The 18,187-nt window shown below is 40.3% G+C and overlaps 1 protein-coding gene across 6 annotated transcripts; it reads left to right on the forward strand.

The window, feature by feature from the left end:
• The first annotated feature begins 523 nt into the window (after nucleotides 1-523).
• On the forward strand, nucleotides 524-17,765 carry dzip1 (DAZ interacting zinc finger protein 1). 6 transcript variants are annotated; one of them, XM_020587763.1, is made up of 18 exons: nucleotides 524-784; nucleotides 1,412-1,556; nucleotides 1,784-2,383; nucleotides 4,346-4,430; nucleotides 4,643-4,758; nucleotides 6,424-6,579; nucleotides 6,688-6,825; nucleotides 6,905-6,967; nucleotides 7,069-7,197; nucleotides 8,215-8,263; nucleotides 12,138-12,188; nucleotides 12,856-13,016; nucleotides 13,107-13,311; nucleotides 13,445-13,619; nucleotides 14,186-14,535; nucleotides 15,081-15,202; nucleotides 15,331-15,490; nucleotides 17,172-17,765. In XM_020587763.1, the coding sequence occupies exons 2-18, from the start codon at nucleotides 1,554-1,556 to the stop codon at nucleotides 17,270-17,272; spliced, it is 2,664 nt and encodes an 887-aa protein (XP_020443419.1). In that variant the 5' UTR covers nucleotides 524-784; nucleotides 1,412-1,553; the 3' UTR covers nucleotides 17,273-17,765. The 6 variants fall into 6 exon arrangements, with proteins under 6 accessions (XP_020443419.1, XP_020443417.1, XP_020443421.1 ...); XM_020587761.1 differs by having other exon boundaries at nucleotides 1,435-1,556; XM_020587765.1 differs by having other exon boundaries at nucleotides 1,435-1,556; nucleotides 6,424-6,570.
• Nucleotides 17,766-18,187: the final 422 nt, after the last annotated feature.

The raw sequence follows: 18,187 nt of genomic DNA on the forward strand, positions 1-18,187 counted from the left end.
CGAATGATCCGCTTCGCGTGAGTAGCGTCAAGTCTATATGTTTCCACCGGAAACTAGGGGATTGGCCTTTCACAATGGTGTATGCGTGCTGGTAGTGTTCAACTCATTTCACAGACACATTATTCTCTTCAATCAAACAAAATGAAAACGTATTCCAGACAAATTCGGTAATATCAGCTGAAAAGGGAGAGAAGTAAATATGGAATGGCCTAAATTTACTAATACTAAATACTAATAACATTGGTTAATGTAAGAATACAAAATATGAAAACATTAGGCACCACAGGCAGTAGCAAAAATGAATGGAAAATCCATCCTATTAGCTTATTGTAACGACTCAAAATGTCTATAGCTAAAAATATCAAAATTCTGACATGAAAGATTTGAAGAACTCAGACATGAATGAGGTAATGAAGTAGCCTACTGAGCAATATCCAAACGTCAAAGGATATGCCTTCGAAAGGGAATTCCCTGTACTTAGTATAAAATGTATTAGCCGAACGACTAATTCTCATCTGCAGTTTTATGCTGACATGTTAAAAGGGGTATTCGCTAAAACGCTCTTTAAATGTAGGCTAGTCTATGTTTTCACAGAGGCTGTTAGGACGAATAATATTTTACTTTGAAGTTATTTACCGGAGGTTCACTCTATGTTGCCGATAGTCTTTTCCTGAGCACAGATTTCGGAAAGTGGAGGCCAGCAGCTACGTTACCCTCAAATCGTCTGGGGTCCTCTTGTCAGAAAACTTTTTAAAAGCTCTTGACTGGCAACAAACGCTGTCAGGTAAGTTGTTTTAATTGAATATTGAAATGTAAAAGTCATCCTTTAATAGTAAAAATAGGCAGTGATGTAAAATACAGTTTTAATCGTTTAAGTTGCCGACACGTTGAGTTAAAGAAAGCGTCCGTTAGCTAGCAAGGTAAGAATGTTGAGAGACGGGAGCCATTATGAGAGACTTGCCCACTAGCTAGTTGACATCGAGACCAGTCCGAGGAAAAACTGCTTGAGTTATGCAGTGCACTTAAAAGTAGTGTTAACTTTTTTAGGAAAATATCTTAGGATGCACAGACAAGTCGAGACATCGTGCCATTGTTAAGTTTTAGGCTGAGCTCAAATATGGGGATTAAAAAGCCTGCCCGAACATGTATTGTTGATTTAATGAAAGGTGATGTCTAGAGATCAACGGTATTTGCTGTTAGCAAGGTAACCATTTTTGCTAAATCTCCTCGTGCTAATTTGTTGGGTTGCTTTTTATTCGGTTTTACACGCTGCTCAACTGGACTCTGTGTACATTTTTATATATGCTACGTTGAAATGGCGTTGCTCTGTTTCCCACAGGACACAGCTAGTCTTCCACACTTGTAGACAAACATTCACTGATTGTGTTTTGGTAACATTTCTCTCCCTAAGGACGCTCGTCTTTGTCTCCATAGTAACGTGGCGGACGCCCAGCCTCAGCGCCGAGCGCTGGGCTTTCTGCGAGGCGGCGGAAACGGAGAGGAACGACGGGGCATCGATCTCTCTCTCCACGTGAAAACAAAATCAGTCGAAGATGGTAAGGAGCGCAGGGCTGAGTCCGGGACCGCAACACCATTATAGGTAGAGGTGGAATCTGTGCTCTGCTGTTTTGCTTCCTTGAAGCAGATGCTGCTGCCTTTCTTTTCTTCTTTCATTGTCTGTTCCTCTACTTGTGTGCAGTATATAGATCATTTGATGCTAACAGTTCTGACTTGCTCAATGCGTTTTAATAACAATGCAAAATCTCTCTTGTCTGTGTTACAGCCATTTCATGACAACGTCTTCTACCGCTATACCAGTGACACTCAGGGGACACACTCTTCAGCAGGGATCCCCTCCCTTCTGAATTCCCCACTCAGCCAGCACTCTGTGAACAGCCTCTCTGTACCAGTACCAGGCATGACTCCATCCAGCGGGGCCACCACCTTTATCCCCTTCAAATTCCGCCCACGCAGAGAGAGTGTGGATTGGCGTCGAATTAACGCAGTGGACATAGACCTGGTGGTGAGTCAGCTGGATGTGGATGCTCTTCAGGAGCACATCAGCACAGTCACCTTCTGCAGCTTGGATGGGGAGCGATGCCAGCGATGCCAGAGCCCCGTGGACCCGGCTCTGGTCAAGCTCCTCCGCCTGGCCCAGCTCACAGTGGAGTGGCTCCTTCACTGCCAGGAATTTCTCACCCTTAACCTGTGTGCGGTGGAGGAGAGGCTGACAGCTTCCAGCAGGGAGCGTGAGCAGCTGCTGGCTCAGCAGAAGAAGCAGGAGGAAAAGGTGAAGATGCTAACCAGCGAGCTCAAGCAAAGGAAGAAGGTCATTCGCACTCAGCAGTCCATGCTCACGCCACGAATCATCAGCAGCCAGAAGGTACTGCTGACATGCTAGACATTCATTCTCTGTTGGTTACCATTTCCATTTCACATATGTATGGCCACAGGACAGCTAGCTTCATCATCCCCACCCCCCTTCAGTCCTCCTCCTCAAGCCCCATGCTCTGTAATTGTTCCCAAGATCAATTTACAGCTCTAGTTTTGTGTATTTCGCACTAGGTTTTGTAGGGGAAAAGGTAAGTAGTTAACTGTTTTTGTTCTAAAAATAATTATGTACTGTCAAACCTACCATAGCAGTGCTGTTGTCGTTTAGTTATAATAAGTTTTGTTTTCACACCGGAAGAAAAGCGTTTAGAGCTGGAGAGCAGATGGTGTTATGTGGTGACAATTAGTGTTTTTTTAATCCATTTACAAAAATGCGACAAGAGCAGTAATCACGATGACTTCCACCTGCCGCACACTCTTATATATACTGTATGTCCCTGTAGAGTATTTTGTCCTTTGGGTGTATTATTTAAGATATTTGTGTATATTAGGTAGTGGTGGTTGATCTGTTGAAAATGATTGCCTATAAATTTTGTTTCTACTAGGTAGCATGGCCCAGTTGCTATTAGATTATTTATAGTACATACAGTATATCAGAATCTCTCTTTGTTTCTCAGGTGTGTGGCTGCTGCTGACCTGGCCAGGCAGTTGCCATGGCAACAGATATAGTGTGTCATGACAGCATGTGGTTGCTAGGTGTGGGCTAGCAGCTCAGCTAACAGAGGCGGTTCAATAATTGATAGACGGCCTGTGTGTGTGTGTCTTTTGGCATTTGCTACTTGTCATAAGTAATGTCCACAAAAACCAATTAAACACACAGAGCTGCCCTTGAACAGTTTCCACAGTTATTCTATCAATGAGGTGTACTACCTTCTCATGGTAGTACCCACAGCCCCACCCCCCATGTCATGAATTTCTGCTACCACATGGTGTGATATCGGTAGCAGCAGTCACAGCAGCATCTCTTAGTGGCACCTGCTACACGGAACAAATCAACATCATTAACGCTATCTGTCTGCTTGGAGACAGTGGATAGTCCTGTTAATCAGCTTCCTTACAGTATGTTGATCTGGGTAGTGCCTGAAACTACTCACTCCTTCACTCATTCACTGCACGTCTTAGCAGTTTATGAGATTTTAGACTCTTACAAAGTCTCATCATCTTGTGTTGTCCCTAACGGAAAATACTATGGACACTCCTGCTTGTTATATTTGGGGAATTTCAGAGGGCACTATATAGCATATGAATGTCATGCTGAGGCAAATAAAATAGCACAGCATACCGTGTTTAGTGCACTTTATAATAAAGGTAAAACAATTAGTCAGTTGTTTGTAAAATTCATCGCAGCTGTTTTGATCATCATTATCTGTTTAAGTCAACTTTCTAGAAATAATGACAGATAATTTGATGGTTCCAGCTCCTAAAATGTATTTGTTTTACAATATAACGAGTAGAAAATCTTTAAGGCTTTTTTGCTACTTTTATGGAAGGAACAAGAAAGTAAATAATTAGAAGATTAATCAATAATGAAAGTGTCAGTTACTGTAACATTAACATTATGTAGTAAATAGTATTGTAGCCATGAGATCACTGCATATAAACAACACAGCCATTTATCCACTTGGTTTTGTTTTCTGTAATTATAGCAAATATAGTTATGCTGCATATGCATTGTCAAATAGATAAATGAGTTTCTTTTTTTGCATTTTTTTTTCATAAATGCTGCACATGCGTTGTATCCTGAAGATGTTTTTCTACATAGCTTGTATTTTGTCTGATTGTCATCAAATTTAGACCAAAGCCTCAATTACATTTCAATTCATATAAACTGTCCATGCACTTTGTTTACTGCTGCGAAAAAGGAATCGTCATATTCAGTGTTTGAGAGTTGCTTTTTTTGTGAAAAATGCAAAAGCTGATATATTAATTTCTGTCTTTTGTTTGTTTCTTTCAGTGCCTACATTGTGAGAAATCCTTCCTTAATTCCTCCTTTCTCCAGAATCACATGCAGCGCCGCCACCCTGACGAGTACGAGATGCGTAAGTCAGCCAGTCCCAAAAAAGTTCAGCAGTTTTGGAGAGATAGAGGAGTCAGATAAAGTACCAGCACCAGGAAAAATATCAAGCAGTAATATGTATTAAGCCATTCAGAAACAGATTTGTGATGTCATGTAGATGAAATATGAAATACTTTCTCATATTGTTTTGTTTCATTAAATATTAGATTTTTTTCTTGTTATACTTCCTTCTAGAGTTGCTCTCAGATAGTGAGAAGAAGTCTCAGATTGAAAGTCTCAGATTGGAGAACAGCAGTCTGAAAGAGCAGATTGTTCAGCTGCAACAGGCCTTGCAAGCCAAAAGAGCACAGGTAGGAAAACCAGAACACTGTTATAGGAGTGTATCACAAAGCAGGTCCACCTTAGTCTGTCTTTCATGGGGTCACCTGGCTCCACTAAACCTGACATCAGTGATCATGAATAACTGGTATCTTGGTGCTGATTAGCTACAGCTAGGGCTGTCATGTTGTCATAAAGTCAAACTATTTGACCATAACCATGCAGTATAGCAGTCACCACAAAGGCTGTCCATCCATCAACAGTCAGAGTATCTTACTCCTGTATAGTCTATAATATTTTTCTGTGGTGTTCTAGTTCTGTCATTATCATGAAAAGCTTGTCCCAAACAATGCCAATGGGCCACACACCTCTTCATATCTTACCAGTTACATTCTGGCTACATTCAAATATACTGTATTTTCAAACTTCACATAAAAAGTGACAACCCGAAAGTAAAGATTTAATTTTGCAGAATAATTTTATCTATCTCTGACATAAATGAAGGATTTTGTTCATGTCTAAATTTTTTTTTTATTTCAACTTTTATTTGTAAGGGACCATGTAAAATAGTAAACATAGATGTTGCCATTTGATGTATTGTGCCAGAGTTAGCTTCAAGGTTTTCCACTTTTAATTCCAAGTACTTTACACATTTTGGTCTTATCCTCTGAGATTAACCGTGCAGCAGATGTGGTAAAAACACTCGTAGTGATGATCTAAGCCTGTATCAAACAAGCAGATTTATCATACTGGAAAACCTGAGTCAAGCCAAAGATAGCTGGCTGACATATGCCTTGCCTTTGTAGTAGTTGGTCTTTACAATTTGAGAATGATTTTGATAAATAACTTTATTGTCAGGGCCGCTCGGCGGCTGCCGGCTCTCTTCCCCCCTTTTCTCCTCTTTTTTCTCTTTCAATACTCTGTTCTCTCGACCTGCCTTTCTTCTGCCTTTCACTCCTCTGTTCTCTCGACCTGCCTCTCTTCCGCCTTTCTCTCCTCTGTTTTCTCGACCTGCCTCTCTTCCGCCTTTCTCTCCTCTGTTCTCTCGACCTGCGGGATTCGCACCTCAGCGGTGTTGCATTTGTAATTAGCGATTTGTTTGTCGGTGCACACAGCTGGGGTGCATCCCGCTGATTGATTTCCTCCTTATTTATACCTCTGGCAGACGCTCCGCCGTCGCCAGAGCATTACCCAAAGTACGTGACTTATTCACTTAACTAAGAACATGTTTATTGCACACGATGAAGACATGTGGTAAGATAGAAACACTGACAGTGACTGTGCGTTCCTTTTCTGTCGTCACGTTATAGTTATATGTGCTAGTTACCTGTACCGCTTCCAACGCTGACAGTGACTGTGTGTTGGTTTTCGGTTGTTTGCTTCTTTTGTTCCTTTTTATTTTTTCTCGTCTGCCGTCGACTCACCTGTTCATCCTGGTCTCTTCAACCATCTCCACTCTACCCCGGACTGTATAAGTACTTGGACAATATTACGTTATCTGGTGTTACTTTGTGTTTTCCCATTAAACCTCCTTTTTTTACTAGCACCTGGGTCAGCATACTTGAGTCCTGCCTCAGTTCTCCCTCACCCTCCTGGTGAGGGGGACTAAAACCTAACATTTATTTAGACTTCTATTTTAGAGCCAGTCATTTATGGTTTCATAGTCATTAATAAATCTCATTTTTGTGTAATTCCAGGAGAAAGAGCAGCAGTCCATGTACAAAGAGCTGCTGAGAGAGCTGGACTGTCTTAAGGCTGAAATGGCCCGTGTGGATAGAAAGATTGAAGACAGCAGGGATGGCATGCGCAGGGAGATGGAGTTTCATTACAGTAGAAATGTTCAGGTTCTTAATGTATGAAAAGGAGAATTCTTTTCACTGCTTTTTATAGGTGCCCACATGATATTTCATTTGGATGACAGGATATTTATATTTCACATGTATTTCTATTCATTCATATAGGAAACAAACCAGAATCAGGCAGCCAGGTATGAGAAATCAGCTAGCCCTGTTCACTCCCAGCCAGAGAGGGACATGGACATCTACAAAGAGATGCAGATACAAACTATTCAGAAGCTGGAACACCAGCTGAAGAGACAGGTTAGTGTAGAAGGGACATGATATTTTAATACCAAGAGTGATTTTGAACACATCCTAAAATGCTCAAAATATTTTCTAGGATAAAAAGTGGGAATCCAGGCTACAGGAAATTAAGGCTCAGCATGAGTCTGAAAAGAATCAGGTATTTGTCATTATAATTAGCAGGTCAGAGTATTTTGTTGCTTTTACTTTAGAATTGAAGGCTCTAGTTGGACACTGCATCCTCTTCCTGTTGTCTTTCAGCTGCTGAACGAGCTGAGTAGAATGCAGTCGTCCGTGTCGGAGCACCAGAACCGAAGCAAGAGGCTGCAGCAGGAAATGAGCAGAAGGCTACAGGAGAACAAGCAAACCATCAAGGCTCAGAGAGAGCAGGTTGACACTCACTCACTCACTCTCCCACAGTTATCGCCGCCCAGAGAGGAAGCAAGGCAGAGGGTCAACCCTTGTTCAGGATTTCCTATATTTGCTACATGGGCTCAGATTGTGCTGTATTCAGATATGATGATACTGTACATTTGACATGACCCATAGTACACAGGAAGCTGGTGCTGTTTCTGGAATAGTTCCACCAGGGTTCTGGCAGATCCTTTAAAAAGTATTCAAATTGATTTTAACAATTTAAGGTCATAAAATATCTTATAAAGTCTTACTCATCAGATGTCTTAAATTTGGAGATGACACTGAGGATAACTGGTACTTATCTCAATACTTTATCAAACCTGTCTATATTACTGTACCTAGTTAGCATTATAATTTTTTATTACTCATTTTTGTGGATGTGCTTGTTACGCCTTGCATTCATATGACTTCTATGTATGCTGTTCTTCACAATTTCTGTGAATGGAAAAGAGAAGAAGAAGCTAGCAAGATGGGGAGATGCAAATTTAAAAAAAATTGGCTCTAAGATGAAAAGTACTGGGAAAAGTTATTTGTTGCAAGTAATGACTTTGAGGCAACTTGTAAGATGAGCTGAAACATTTTTTAACTTGAGACAATAGGAATTAAAGAGTCCCGTAAGAAATCAGAACAGCACAGACACTATGTTGGTACTTGAAAAAGTACAGTGCCAATGGAATCTTTGGTGTCTGTTGCCAATGCATCATCAGTTTAAAAACTATAAAAGGTACACTACTGTAACAATAATTAAGTCCAGTACCAGTCCTGCAGTAAATCCTACAGTCATGTTCAGTTTTTGTTGCAGCAGTTTGAAACCTGGGAGTTATGGTTTTTGCTGGTGTTGAATTGTATTGAGCTATTATAATTGGGTGTTTCTGTCTTCTCCCTATTTATACCAGCGTGGATTGTTAAAAAAAAAAAACACAGACTCAAAAGCCATCATAGCCTGACCATGTGATATAATAACATCATTTTTCCCCTTTCACCTTACAGATAAGGAACATTTCCTCAAACCCACCTACCAAAGTCGTGGAAGTACCTGGTATGGAATCCTCTTCAGTAGGGTTGGGTGTTGTTTGGGTTTTTCTGATACCGGTGCTAAAATGATAACTTTTAAAACAGTACCAGAACAAATACTTTAAAAAAGGGGCATAAAACTAGGCCATAAATTTCATAATTTGAAGGACAAGGCCATTTGGCTGTTGATTTCATGTTTTTGGAGGGCACAAAGGCCACTAGACTGGGCACTAAGGTCGAGGCAAATTACATAATATGTATGTGTACGTACCTTCTGTCTACAGCCTGAGCAGTAAAGTTACAAACTAGTGCAGATACTTGTGGGGTGGCTAAAGGGAAACATGCAAAGATAGTATAGTACCTGTGGACTTTTATTATAATTTGGACAGTAAAAGGTGTTATAAACAATATAAAATTACCAACACTATCAAGAGAACAAACCGATACCCTAGATGCCCCCATCACTCTGGAAGAATTCCACAAAGCACTGAAATCCATGCCAAATAATAAATCACCTGGACGTGATGGATTCCCTGCTGAATTTTATAAACACTTCTGGTGGATTTTATCACCACCTACATGAAAATTAAAATTCAATTCTTATATTATTACATCAGTGTTGGGTCAATTTTAAAAAAGTATTTTGATTAATGTAATACTTACTCTCCATAAAACGTACTGGATTATTTATTAATCATTACTTTACAAATCCCATATCAACCACAATAGGAATTTTAAGAAAGGGTAGACATAAAACTGCACTTTTAATTCGTACAAAAATCGGTATTTTATGCAATTACTGAAGTTACTCATTAAATTATTGAAGAATTAAGAACCATTCCTTACTTTACAAGTGACAAATAATATTACTAACGTTATTTAGTAATTACTTACACCGAACACTGTATGATTAAAATGTAAACGTACGCATTGACTCGGGCAGCTGTTTTCCCATGCCCACTCTCACCATCTCTATTCGCAGTCTTCATTGAACCTCTAGCAGCAGCAATACGACAGAATAATAGCATCAAAGGAATACAAGATGCCAACTCACAACATAAAATTAGCCTCTATGCAGGACTATATCTACAGGACCCCTACAATTCACTATGAGAAACTTTCTCCATTATTAATACATTCTCCAGGATCTCTAACTACACAATAAACTGGAATAAATCCACCATATTGCCACTCTCTGAAGATGCCTGGGATTCTGCAGCTCAAGACTGTCCCCTACCACTTCACACTGGCAACATTAAATATTTAGGCATCTGTATTTCCCCTAGGCTGTCAGAACCTTTTAACCTTAACTACACCCCTGTGCTAAAAAAGATAGAAGATGATTTTAAACGCTGGTCCAACCTTCCACTGTCACTCATTGGCCGAATTGCTACAGTGAAAATGAAAATTTTACCACAAATTAACTACTTGTTCTCAATGCTTCCCACAACACCAACAGATAAATGGTTCAAATCACTCGATTCTCTAACTTCACAATTTTACTGGAATAATAAGAAACCCCAAGTTTCCCTGTCAACACTCCAGAAGAATAAATCACAAGGTGGCCTAGAAGCACTACATTTTGAGTATTATTTCTTAGCAAATCAATTACAATATTTTAGTTAAGTGGATTCAGTAGGATAGTTGTAATAGCTCGTGGATGGAACTAGAACAAAATCGATGCAAAAATACTTCAGTTACAGACCTTTCCTTCCTACCATACTCAATTAAGAAAATGAACTATTTCAAAAACATCACAATCTCTGCAACTCTTGACAGCCTGGTGGAAAGCAAACAAAACCATTAAATAAATCATTAACACCAAGTGGATACACTCCAATTTGGCATAACCCTGACTTTCCAGTTAATAATAATCCCATCTACTTTCCAACATGGCAACACAAAGGAATAACTCACCTTCATCATCTATTTGAAAACAAACAGTTCATATCATTTAACACATTAGTCCAGAAGTACGCAGTTGGGAGAGGAGAATTTCTCCAGTACCAACAGCTAAAATCCATAATTAAATTAAAGATCAGTATAATCAACAACCCCCTGCAACCTTCCATGCTTGCTGAGGAGATAATGAAATTTACAGACTCAAAGAAGATTATATCTAAACTTTATAAACTAATGTCAAATACAGATGGAACAATAACATTACCAGTGACTAAATGGGAAGCGGATTTATCTCTCCCCCCCAGTCCCGACTTCTGGACTGAGATTTGTAAAAATATCTTTTCCATGAATACCAATATAAACTTACAGCTTATACAAGACTATTCACAGGACTCATATCACACAAGGTAAAATGTTTAAAATGGGTTTTATTGATACAGATACCTGCTCACAATGCACTCTGGATAGCGCCGATGATTACCTTCATGCTACTTGGACCTGTCAACCCATTTACTCCCTCTGGGTAACGGTGACTGAGAAACTCTCCACCATCTTGAGCTATAGAATTAAATATAAAAACCCACTTCTTATCTGTCTAACTATCGCCAAGAAAACAATCTTTCTAAACTGTAAATCTTTCTGCCACGCACATTCCCACAAACTTCTAGATATATAACAAGCTGATTTTTACTTCAATTTGGTTACTGTTACTAGTCCTCATGGTCCATGGTTCTGTTTTGAGTGTCACACCTATCAAACCAAATTAACTGAGAATATTACCTACCCCTCCTTTTTTTCTCTTCTCCTCTTCCCTCTCTTTCTAATCATTTACTGATCTGTTAATTTCATTTATTTTTGTCTTATGAATGTGTTTACATATATATCTGAGTGTATACATAAGTATGTGAATGGAAAAGTATATAGTATATGATTGATATTGCTTTATTACTTTTTTCCCTTTTCTTCTTTATTTTATTACTACAATGATTCTTTTACATTTATACCCCCTCCACTTTCCTAGTTTATTTGGTTTAATTCTATTTTCCCTTAAGTAATGAATATCAGTCTGCATAGAGTTGGATACACACACACTGCACACTTCCACACATACAACTCAGTGCCCTCAATTAATAATCCCTCCACTAGACTGGGCACTAAGGTCGAGGCAAATGACATGATATGTATGTGTACGTACCTTCTGTCTACAGCCTGAGCAGTAAAGTTACAAACTAGTGCAGATACTTGTGGGGTGGCTAAAGGGAAACATGCAGAGATACTATAGTACCTGTGCACTTTTATTATAATTTGGACAGTAAATGGTGTTATCTATGCACATTGAGACTCAGAGGCAAACTTGTTGCTCTCTGCTGATGTTGTCTAAGATCATGGGTCAGTAGACTCATTGATGTATTGAGGTGAAAACAGAGGAAATGACATCTGATTTCTCTTAATTATTCTAACTGCTGCAATAGATATATTCTTCTGGCATCATGATGACAGAATGACCAGCATCAATTCTGTTAAAACTAAAAATAAATGCATAACGGCTCCTCAAATCTGACGGATCTGATGAGGACACACTGGCCACTGTGACCGTATAACACTGACAGATATCCAGGGCATCATGGACAGATGCCAAGGGGTGAAATTTATACCCTACGTAAAACAAAAATTGACATAAAAAAAAAAAAAAAATTCCCATTCGTTACCAGCTCTGACTTCTGAGCTCTGAGGTAAATAGAATGCAGCATAAATGTAATGATAGCATTAGCACATGATGTGCAGTGATGCTTCTGTTGCCTATATTATCCGTTTCACAGCATCAGAGGGCAAATATTTCAGTCAACAGGCATTTTAAGTGGCACCGAAAAATGCATTGCGATTCAGTCTGGTAGATATTGACTGAGCTTCGGTACCCATCCCTATTCTTCATTTAGTTTTTCATTGAAGGAAACTGCATGTGTGATCCTAATGCATTCATCTTCTCTGTTTTACAGTGATGGTCAGTGCACCAGCACCTCAGCCTAAATCAAAAAGAGTTGGACTTGGTAAGCCAGTAGAAGCCAGCTGTCATGGGAGAGAGTGAGGTGGCTTTACATAATGTTGTCGCAGACAGCAAACTCTTTATAAAGCAGTACTGTCACCACATTCTTCAACCCCCAACTCTTTTTAATGCCTCTTTTATCTGACTCCCTAACTTCCAACAACCGTTGACCTCATATGCTGTCTGATTAGAGAAGCCAGTCTGTACTCTAAAGCTGGATCCTATACAGGAATTATCAGAAGAGGAGAAAGGTAAAAGAGATGCTAAATCCAGCAGAGCCGGTCAACTGCATGCTGTCTGTGTGGATGCATCAGTCTGTTCTGTGCGGCCTTTTCCTTGAATGTATCAGGACTGAGATTGTCTCACTCAAGCCATTAAGATAAACATAGCACAGAGAAGCTTTCTGGAAAGCCAGCTCGTGGTCTGTGACGTTCTATGATGCCTGCCATGTCAGTTACACTCATCATTATGCCCATTCATCATCTTGTTACCCTGTTTGTGACAAACTTGTAGATGTTCTCCTCTTCTGGCTGCCACACCACGGTCACATACTTCAGCTTGCTGTGAAAACTGGCAAATGCATGCTCATTTTACTTTTATGCATATATGCCTCAACCACCTTTGAGGGCCTAGTGAGACTCATGGCTGATTAAATGAGCTCTCTTCTACAGATTCGAGGAGCATCTCTGAGAGGAAGCCAGAGGCTGTACCAGAGAAGAAACAGAGGGTAACCACCAGTATTCAAAAAGGGAACGCCAACATAAAGAAAGGAATGAGACCAGAGCTTGAGCAGGCTGTCATTACAAAGCTGGAGAACCTGGGGGTCAAGCCTGTAAGCTCATACACACTTATATGTAGGACTCAGGAAACTTAAGATGTGCAAATCTTAAGGTGTGATTTTATTCTCTCTACCTCTGCTCAGGATCAGACTGGCTTGAAGAACAAGGAGCTCACTTCCCTCCTGGCCAAGCTGCAGTCAAAGCGGGACAGCTCTGCTAAGGGGATGCCTGACTACTGGCGCCACCGGGAGGAGATAGCCAGTACTGTGGAACAGAAGCTGGGTGGTCAGCGAAGAGGCAGTGATCCTGCTCCTGAATCACAGGCCAGATCCAGACAGTCAGTTCAAGGTGCTTTCCAGGACTGAGTCACCCCCCCGAAAAAAAGTCTCTTCTTGCTGCCACATAAGCTGACTTAAGCTCTGACACACTGTCAGTGGCTAAGCTGCTGATTCTTTGTATTATCTGTTCTGTCTTCATGTAGTGTTGCAGATCCGGCCTCGATCCAGTAGCCTTCCTTCCAGAGCAACCCAGGTCATGTCTGCATCTGCAGTCAAACAACCCAAGACCCCCCAGCCGGCACCAAGGACCAAAACTACAGCCCCACCAAAGACATCTATACCCAACACCAAGAGCATACCGAGGACGTTCACAACCAAGTAAAGATCTGGATCTAATCTGTGTAAAATTATTGCTTGTAATCCCTCAGCTGACAGCATGCAGCCTGCTTTGGACAACATTTCACTGCACAAAGAGAAATAAAGTGTTGCTCAGAGCAACAATAGTAGGTGTAGAACAGAGAGGAACTCACCAGCAGAAATGTTGCATTAGATGGAAGGTAGTGTGGGAGTTTTTACCTAGAATTGAACTGTCTATAATGGTTATGTGAAAGGGGTCACTTGTACTGATGAACTAACAGGATTACCAGATGGATCTGCAGCTCCCTCTGCTTTAAGGAGCTTTAGTGTGTTACAGAAACAGCACTTTGTGCAGCAATGTTGTACTCACAGTAGACTTGGTTAGGATGTGATCTAAGGAGAGCTGCTGCAGCAAAGTGTTGGATTTAGTGTGAATCCATTTCTCTTAATCATCACATAAATCCAGATGCAAATCACGTGTTGATAACAGATGTAGGGGCTCTGTTTTGTGTAGCTTCAAGAAAAACAAGAATGTGAAGTGTTGAATGATGAAGTAAAAACATAATCGTGTTTGTGTGATTCCTGAGGACCCCTCCTTTCAGCTCTGATAACGAATCGGATGAAGAGATGACAGACACAGAGGAGGAACAGCCCCAGGACCACCCGAGGGCCAAATCACTGCAGCCCACACTAAACCAGACAGCCCTGGTCCAAAACAGAATTGAGGCCAGGCAGGCTCCAACCAGGCAATTTTTGTCCAACCCCCAGCAGTCCAGGGGGTCAGTGGGTGCTGTGACCAAGACGGCAGTCACAGAGATGGAGAGCAATGACGACGAAGACTGGTCAGACGTCAGTGAGCTGCAGGAGGTTGACCCCAGACAGCTGCATAGTTACAGAGACCAGAACAGAAACATGGGCAAAACAAACTCTGGTAAAGGTAAGTTGTCCATTTTCAAAGCAGCCAGTGTACACCTTGTGTTATAGTCCTTTATTTAGTCATACCAGTTGTGCTGCATGCACTCAGAGTTCCTGTGAATCCTTACATTTCATTTTCAGAGGTAAAAAGTCTTCTGTCTAAACTCTGAGACATTTTATTAACACGATTAACTTATTTAGATATAGCAGTTGTTTTTCTTCAGTGTCAGCTGAGTGCAGTTTTTTTTGCCTTTCTTTGTGGTATGCTTGGCTTAGTCCACTGTGGCTCACTAGCTGCTCTTGCACATGGTCCAGGAAGTTAAAAAACCATAAACAATACCAATGACACTTAACTAAAGACAGTTTCCCAGAGATTTTCAGGGAAGACATGTATTGTTTTGTTTGTATTCCAGCCATTTAAACATGGTTTTTATCTATACAAATGTAAATCTCAACTCAGAATGTTGGCTGTTTTATATTGTTGTGAGATGGAAGTTGTACTTATTAAGCCTCATTGATGTATTTTATGAAATGTCTGTTTTGTTTTGTTTTTTCTTCTTCTTTAAGAAAACAAAAGCAGTGACCTCACCAGAAAAATGGAGAGACAGTTTGCAGAGAGAGTGGTAAAGAAACCAGCAGGGGGTGTCAGCATTTTAACAGAGAGGAAAGATGAGGTTCAGGAACTCAGGGTGAGATGATGGGATCTCACTGCATAGCTTTGGTGTACAATGGTGCCAAGTCATTTATTTATTTATTTTTTAAGTGGTGTTAGCTGGATGGCTAAATGTCTGAATAATGTTTCTCTATGTGGTGACAGTACTCGGATCAAGAGGATAGCAGTGACTGGGTGGTCTCCTCCTTAGAGGAAAAACAGGAAGTATCTAAACCAGCCCAGGTCTCTGGACCTCTGAGGAAGAGCCTGGAGTCATCCAGCACCAGTGTCTGGGGAACCTCCACAGGAAAGGGCCCAAAATCAGGTCAGTTAGAGTCTTTACAGTAGGATATGTTCACAACTGGAGAATGAATGTGCAAACCCCAATTCCAGTGAAGTTGGGACATGGTGTAAAACGTAAATAAAAACAGAATACAATAACTTGCAAATCCTTTTTGACCCATATTTAATTGAATACACCACAAAGACAAGATATTTAATGTTTAAACTGATAAACTTTATTGATTTTTGCAAATATTCACTCATTTTGAATTTGATGCCTGCAACATGTTCCAAAAGAGATGGGACAGGGGCAACAAAACACTGGGAAAGTTGAGGAATGAGAAACACCTGTTTGGAACATTTCACAGGTGAACAAGTTTATTGGAAACACGTGAGGGTCATGATTGGGTATAAAAGGAGCGTCGCAAAAGGCTCAGTCATTCCCAAGCAAGGATGGGGCACTGTTCACCACTTTGTGAACAACTGCGTGAACAAATAGCCCAACAGTTTAAGAACAAGGTTTCTCAATGTACAATTGCAAGGAATTTAGGTATTTAATCAGTCCATAATATCATCAAAAGATTCAGCGAATCCAGAGAAATCTCTGCATGTAAGCGGCAAGGCTGTAAACCAATACTGAATACCCATGACCTTCGATCTCTCAGGCGGCACTGCATTAAAAACAGACATCATTATGTAAAGGATATTACCACGTGGGCTCAGGAACACTTCAGAAAACCATTGTCAGTTAAAGTTCATCACAATGTCTACAAGTGAAAGTTAAAACTCTATTATGCAAAGCGAAAGCCAAACATCAACAACACCCAGAAACGCCGCCGGCTTCTCTGGGCCCGAGCTTATCTGAGATGGACTGATGCGGCAAAGTGTGCTGTGGTCTGACGAGTCCATATTTCAAATTGTTTTTGGAAATCATGGACGTTGTGTCCGGGCTATAGAGGAAAAGGACCATCTAGATTGTTATCAGTGAAAAGTTCAAAAGCCAGCATCTGTGATGGTATGGAGGGTGTTAGTGCCTGTGGCATGGGTAACTTGCACATCCGTGAAGGCACCATTAATGCTGAAAATATGCTGCCATCCAAGCGATGTCTTTTTCAGGGATTTCCCTGCTTTTTTCAGCAAAACAATGCCAAGCCACATTCTGCACGTGTTACAACGGTGTGGCTTCATAGTAAAAGAGTGTGGGTACTAGACTGGCCTGCCTGCAGTCCAGACCTGTCTCCCATTGTGGTGCATTATGAAGTGCAAAATACGACAACGGAGACCCCAGACTGTTACAACTGAAGTTGTACATCAAGCAAGAATGGGAAAGAATTCCACCTACAAAGCTTCAACAATTGGTGTCCTCAGTTCCCAAATGCTTAAGTGTTGTTAAAAGGGAAAGTGATGTAGCACAGTGGTAAAAATACCCCTGTCCCAGCTCTTTTGGAATGTGTTTCAGGTATCCAATTCAAAATGAGTGAATATTTGCAAAAAACAAAGTTTAACAGTTTGAACATTAAATATCTTGTCTTTGTGGTGTATTCCTTTAAATATGGGTCAAAAAGGATTTGCAAGTCATTGTATTCTGTTTTTATTTACATTTTACACCATGTCCCAACTTCATTGGAATTGGGGTTTGTAAGATGAGGATGGTCTCAGTTTTTCCTTTGACTTGTTCTGTCTGTACAGCGGTAGAGTAACCAAAGTGGCCTTGTTCCTGGCAGGTCTGACGGAAGCTGGAACAGGAAGCAGTCTGAAGAGCAGCCTTTACTCCCTCAGTGACGTCAGTGACTCTGAGGACATTAGCAATAAACACCACAGCTGATCAGGAGATGCAGCACAAACACAAAGACCTCAGTTAGCTCCTCTGACATCTGCATTACAGATTGCCAAATAGCCAAATTTTATATAGAAGCTTTTATAAAGACCTGAGTGATATTTAAGGAGTTAGTCTGTTCAAGACTGAGACTTTTTGTTTAGAGAAGAAGCCCATCTAATACAGTACATATTTTAGAGGGAAATGAGCTTCCAACTTTGATTGACTTTTTATTCTCACCTTCCGCCTTGTACCAATTGTAGTTTCCTTTTATGTGTATTCAGTGAAATATAACCAATGCTCAGTAAGGTATTTGTGGTACAGTATGTGTAAAATATTGTATAACAAATTCTTTAATGTGTTCATGTGAGATTTTTGTATAGCAAATATTTATACATACAATTAAAGATTTCTTTGTAGAACACATGCTTGAATACTACAGGTATGTGCCAAAAAATTAGAATATCGAGGGAAAGTCCATTTATTTCAATAATTTTTTTCAAAAAGTGAAACTTGTATGTTATATTAGTTCACTACACACAAAGTGAAATATTTCAAGCCTTTATTTGTTTCAATTTTGATGATTATGGATTAAAGACAAAAAAACCCAAATCCAATATTTCACAAAATTAGAATATTTCATGTGACCAATAAAAAAAGGATCTTAAACACATGTTGGCCTTCTGAAAAGTGTGTTAATGTACTGTATTATGTCCTCAGTACTTTGTTGGGCCTCCTTTTGCATTAATTACTGCATCAAGGCGGCGTGGCATGGAGGCGATCAGCCTTTGACACAGTTGAGGTGTTATGGTAGCCCAAGTTGCTTTGATATTGGCCTTCAGCTTGTCTGCATTTCAGGGTCTGTGTTCCCTCATCTTCCTCTTGACAATACACCAGAGATTTTCAATGGGGTTTAAGTCAGGT

Source organism: Monopterus albus, unplaced genomic scaffold (genome assembly GCF_001952655.1).
Source record: "Monopterus albus unplaced genomic scaffold, M_albus_1.0 scaffold478.1, whole genome shotgun sequence".
NCBI lineage: Eukaryota > Metazoa > Chordata > Actinopteri > Synbranchiformes > Synbranchidae > Monopterus > Monopterus albus.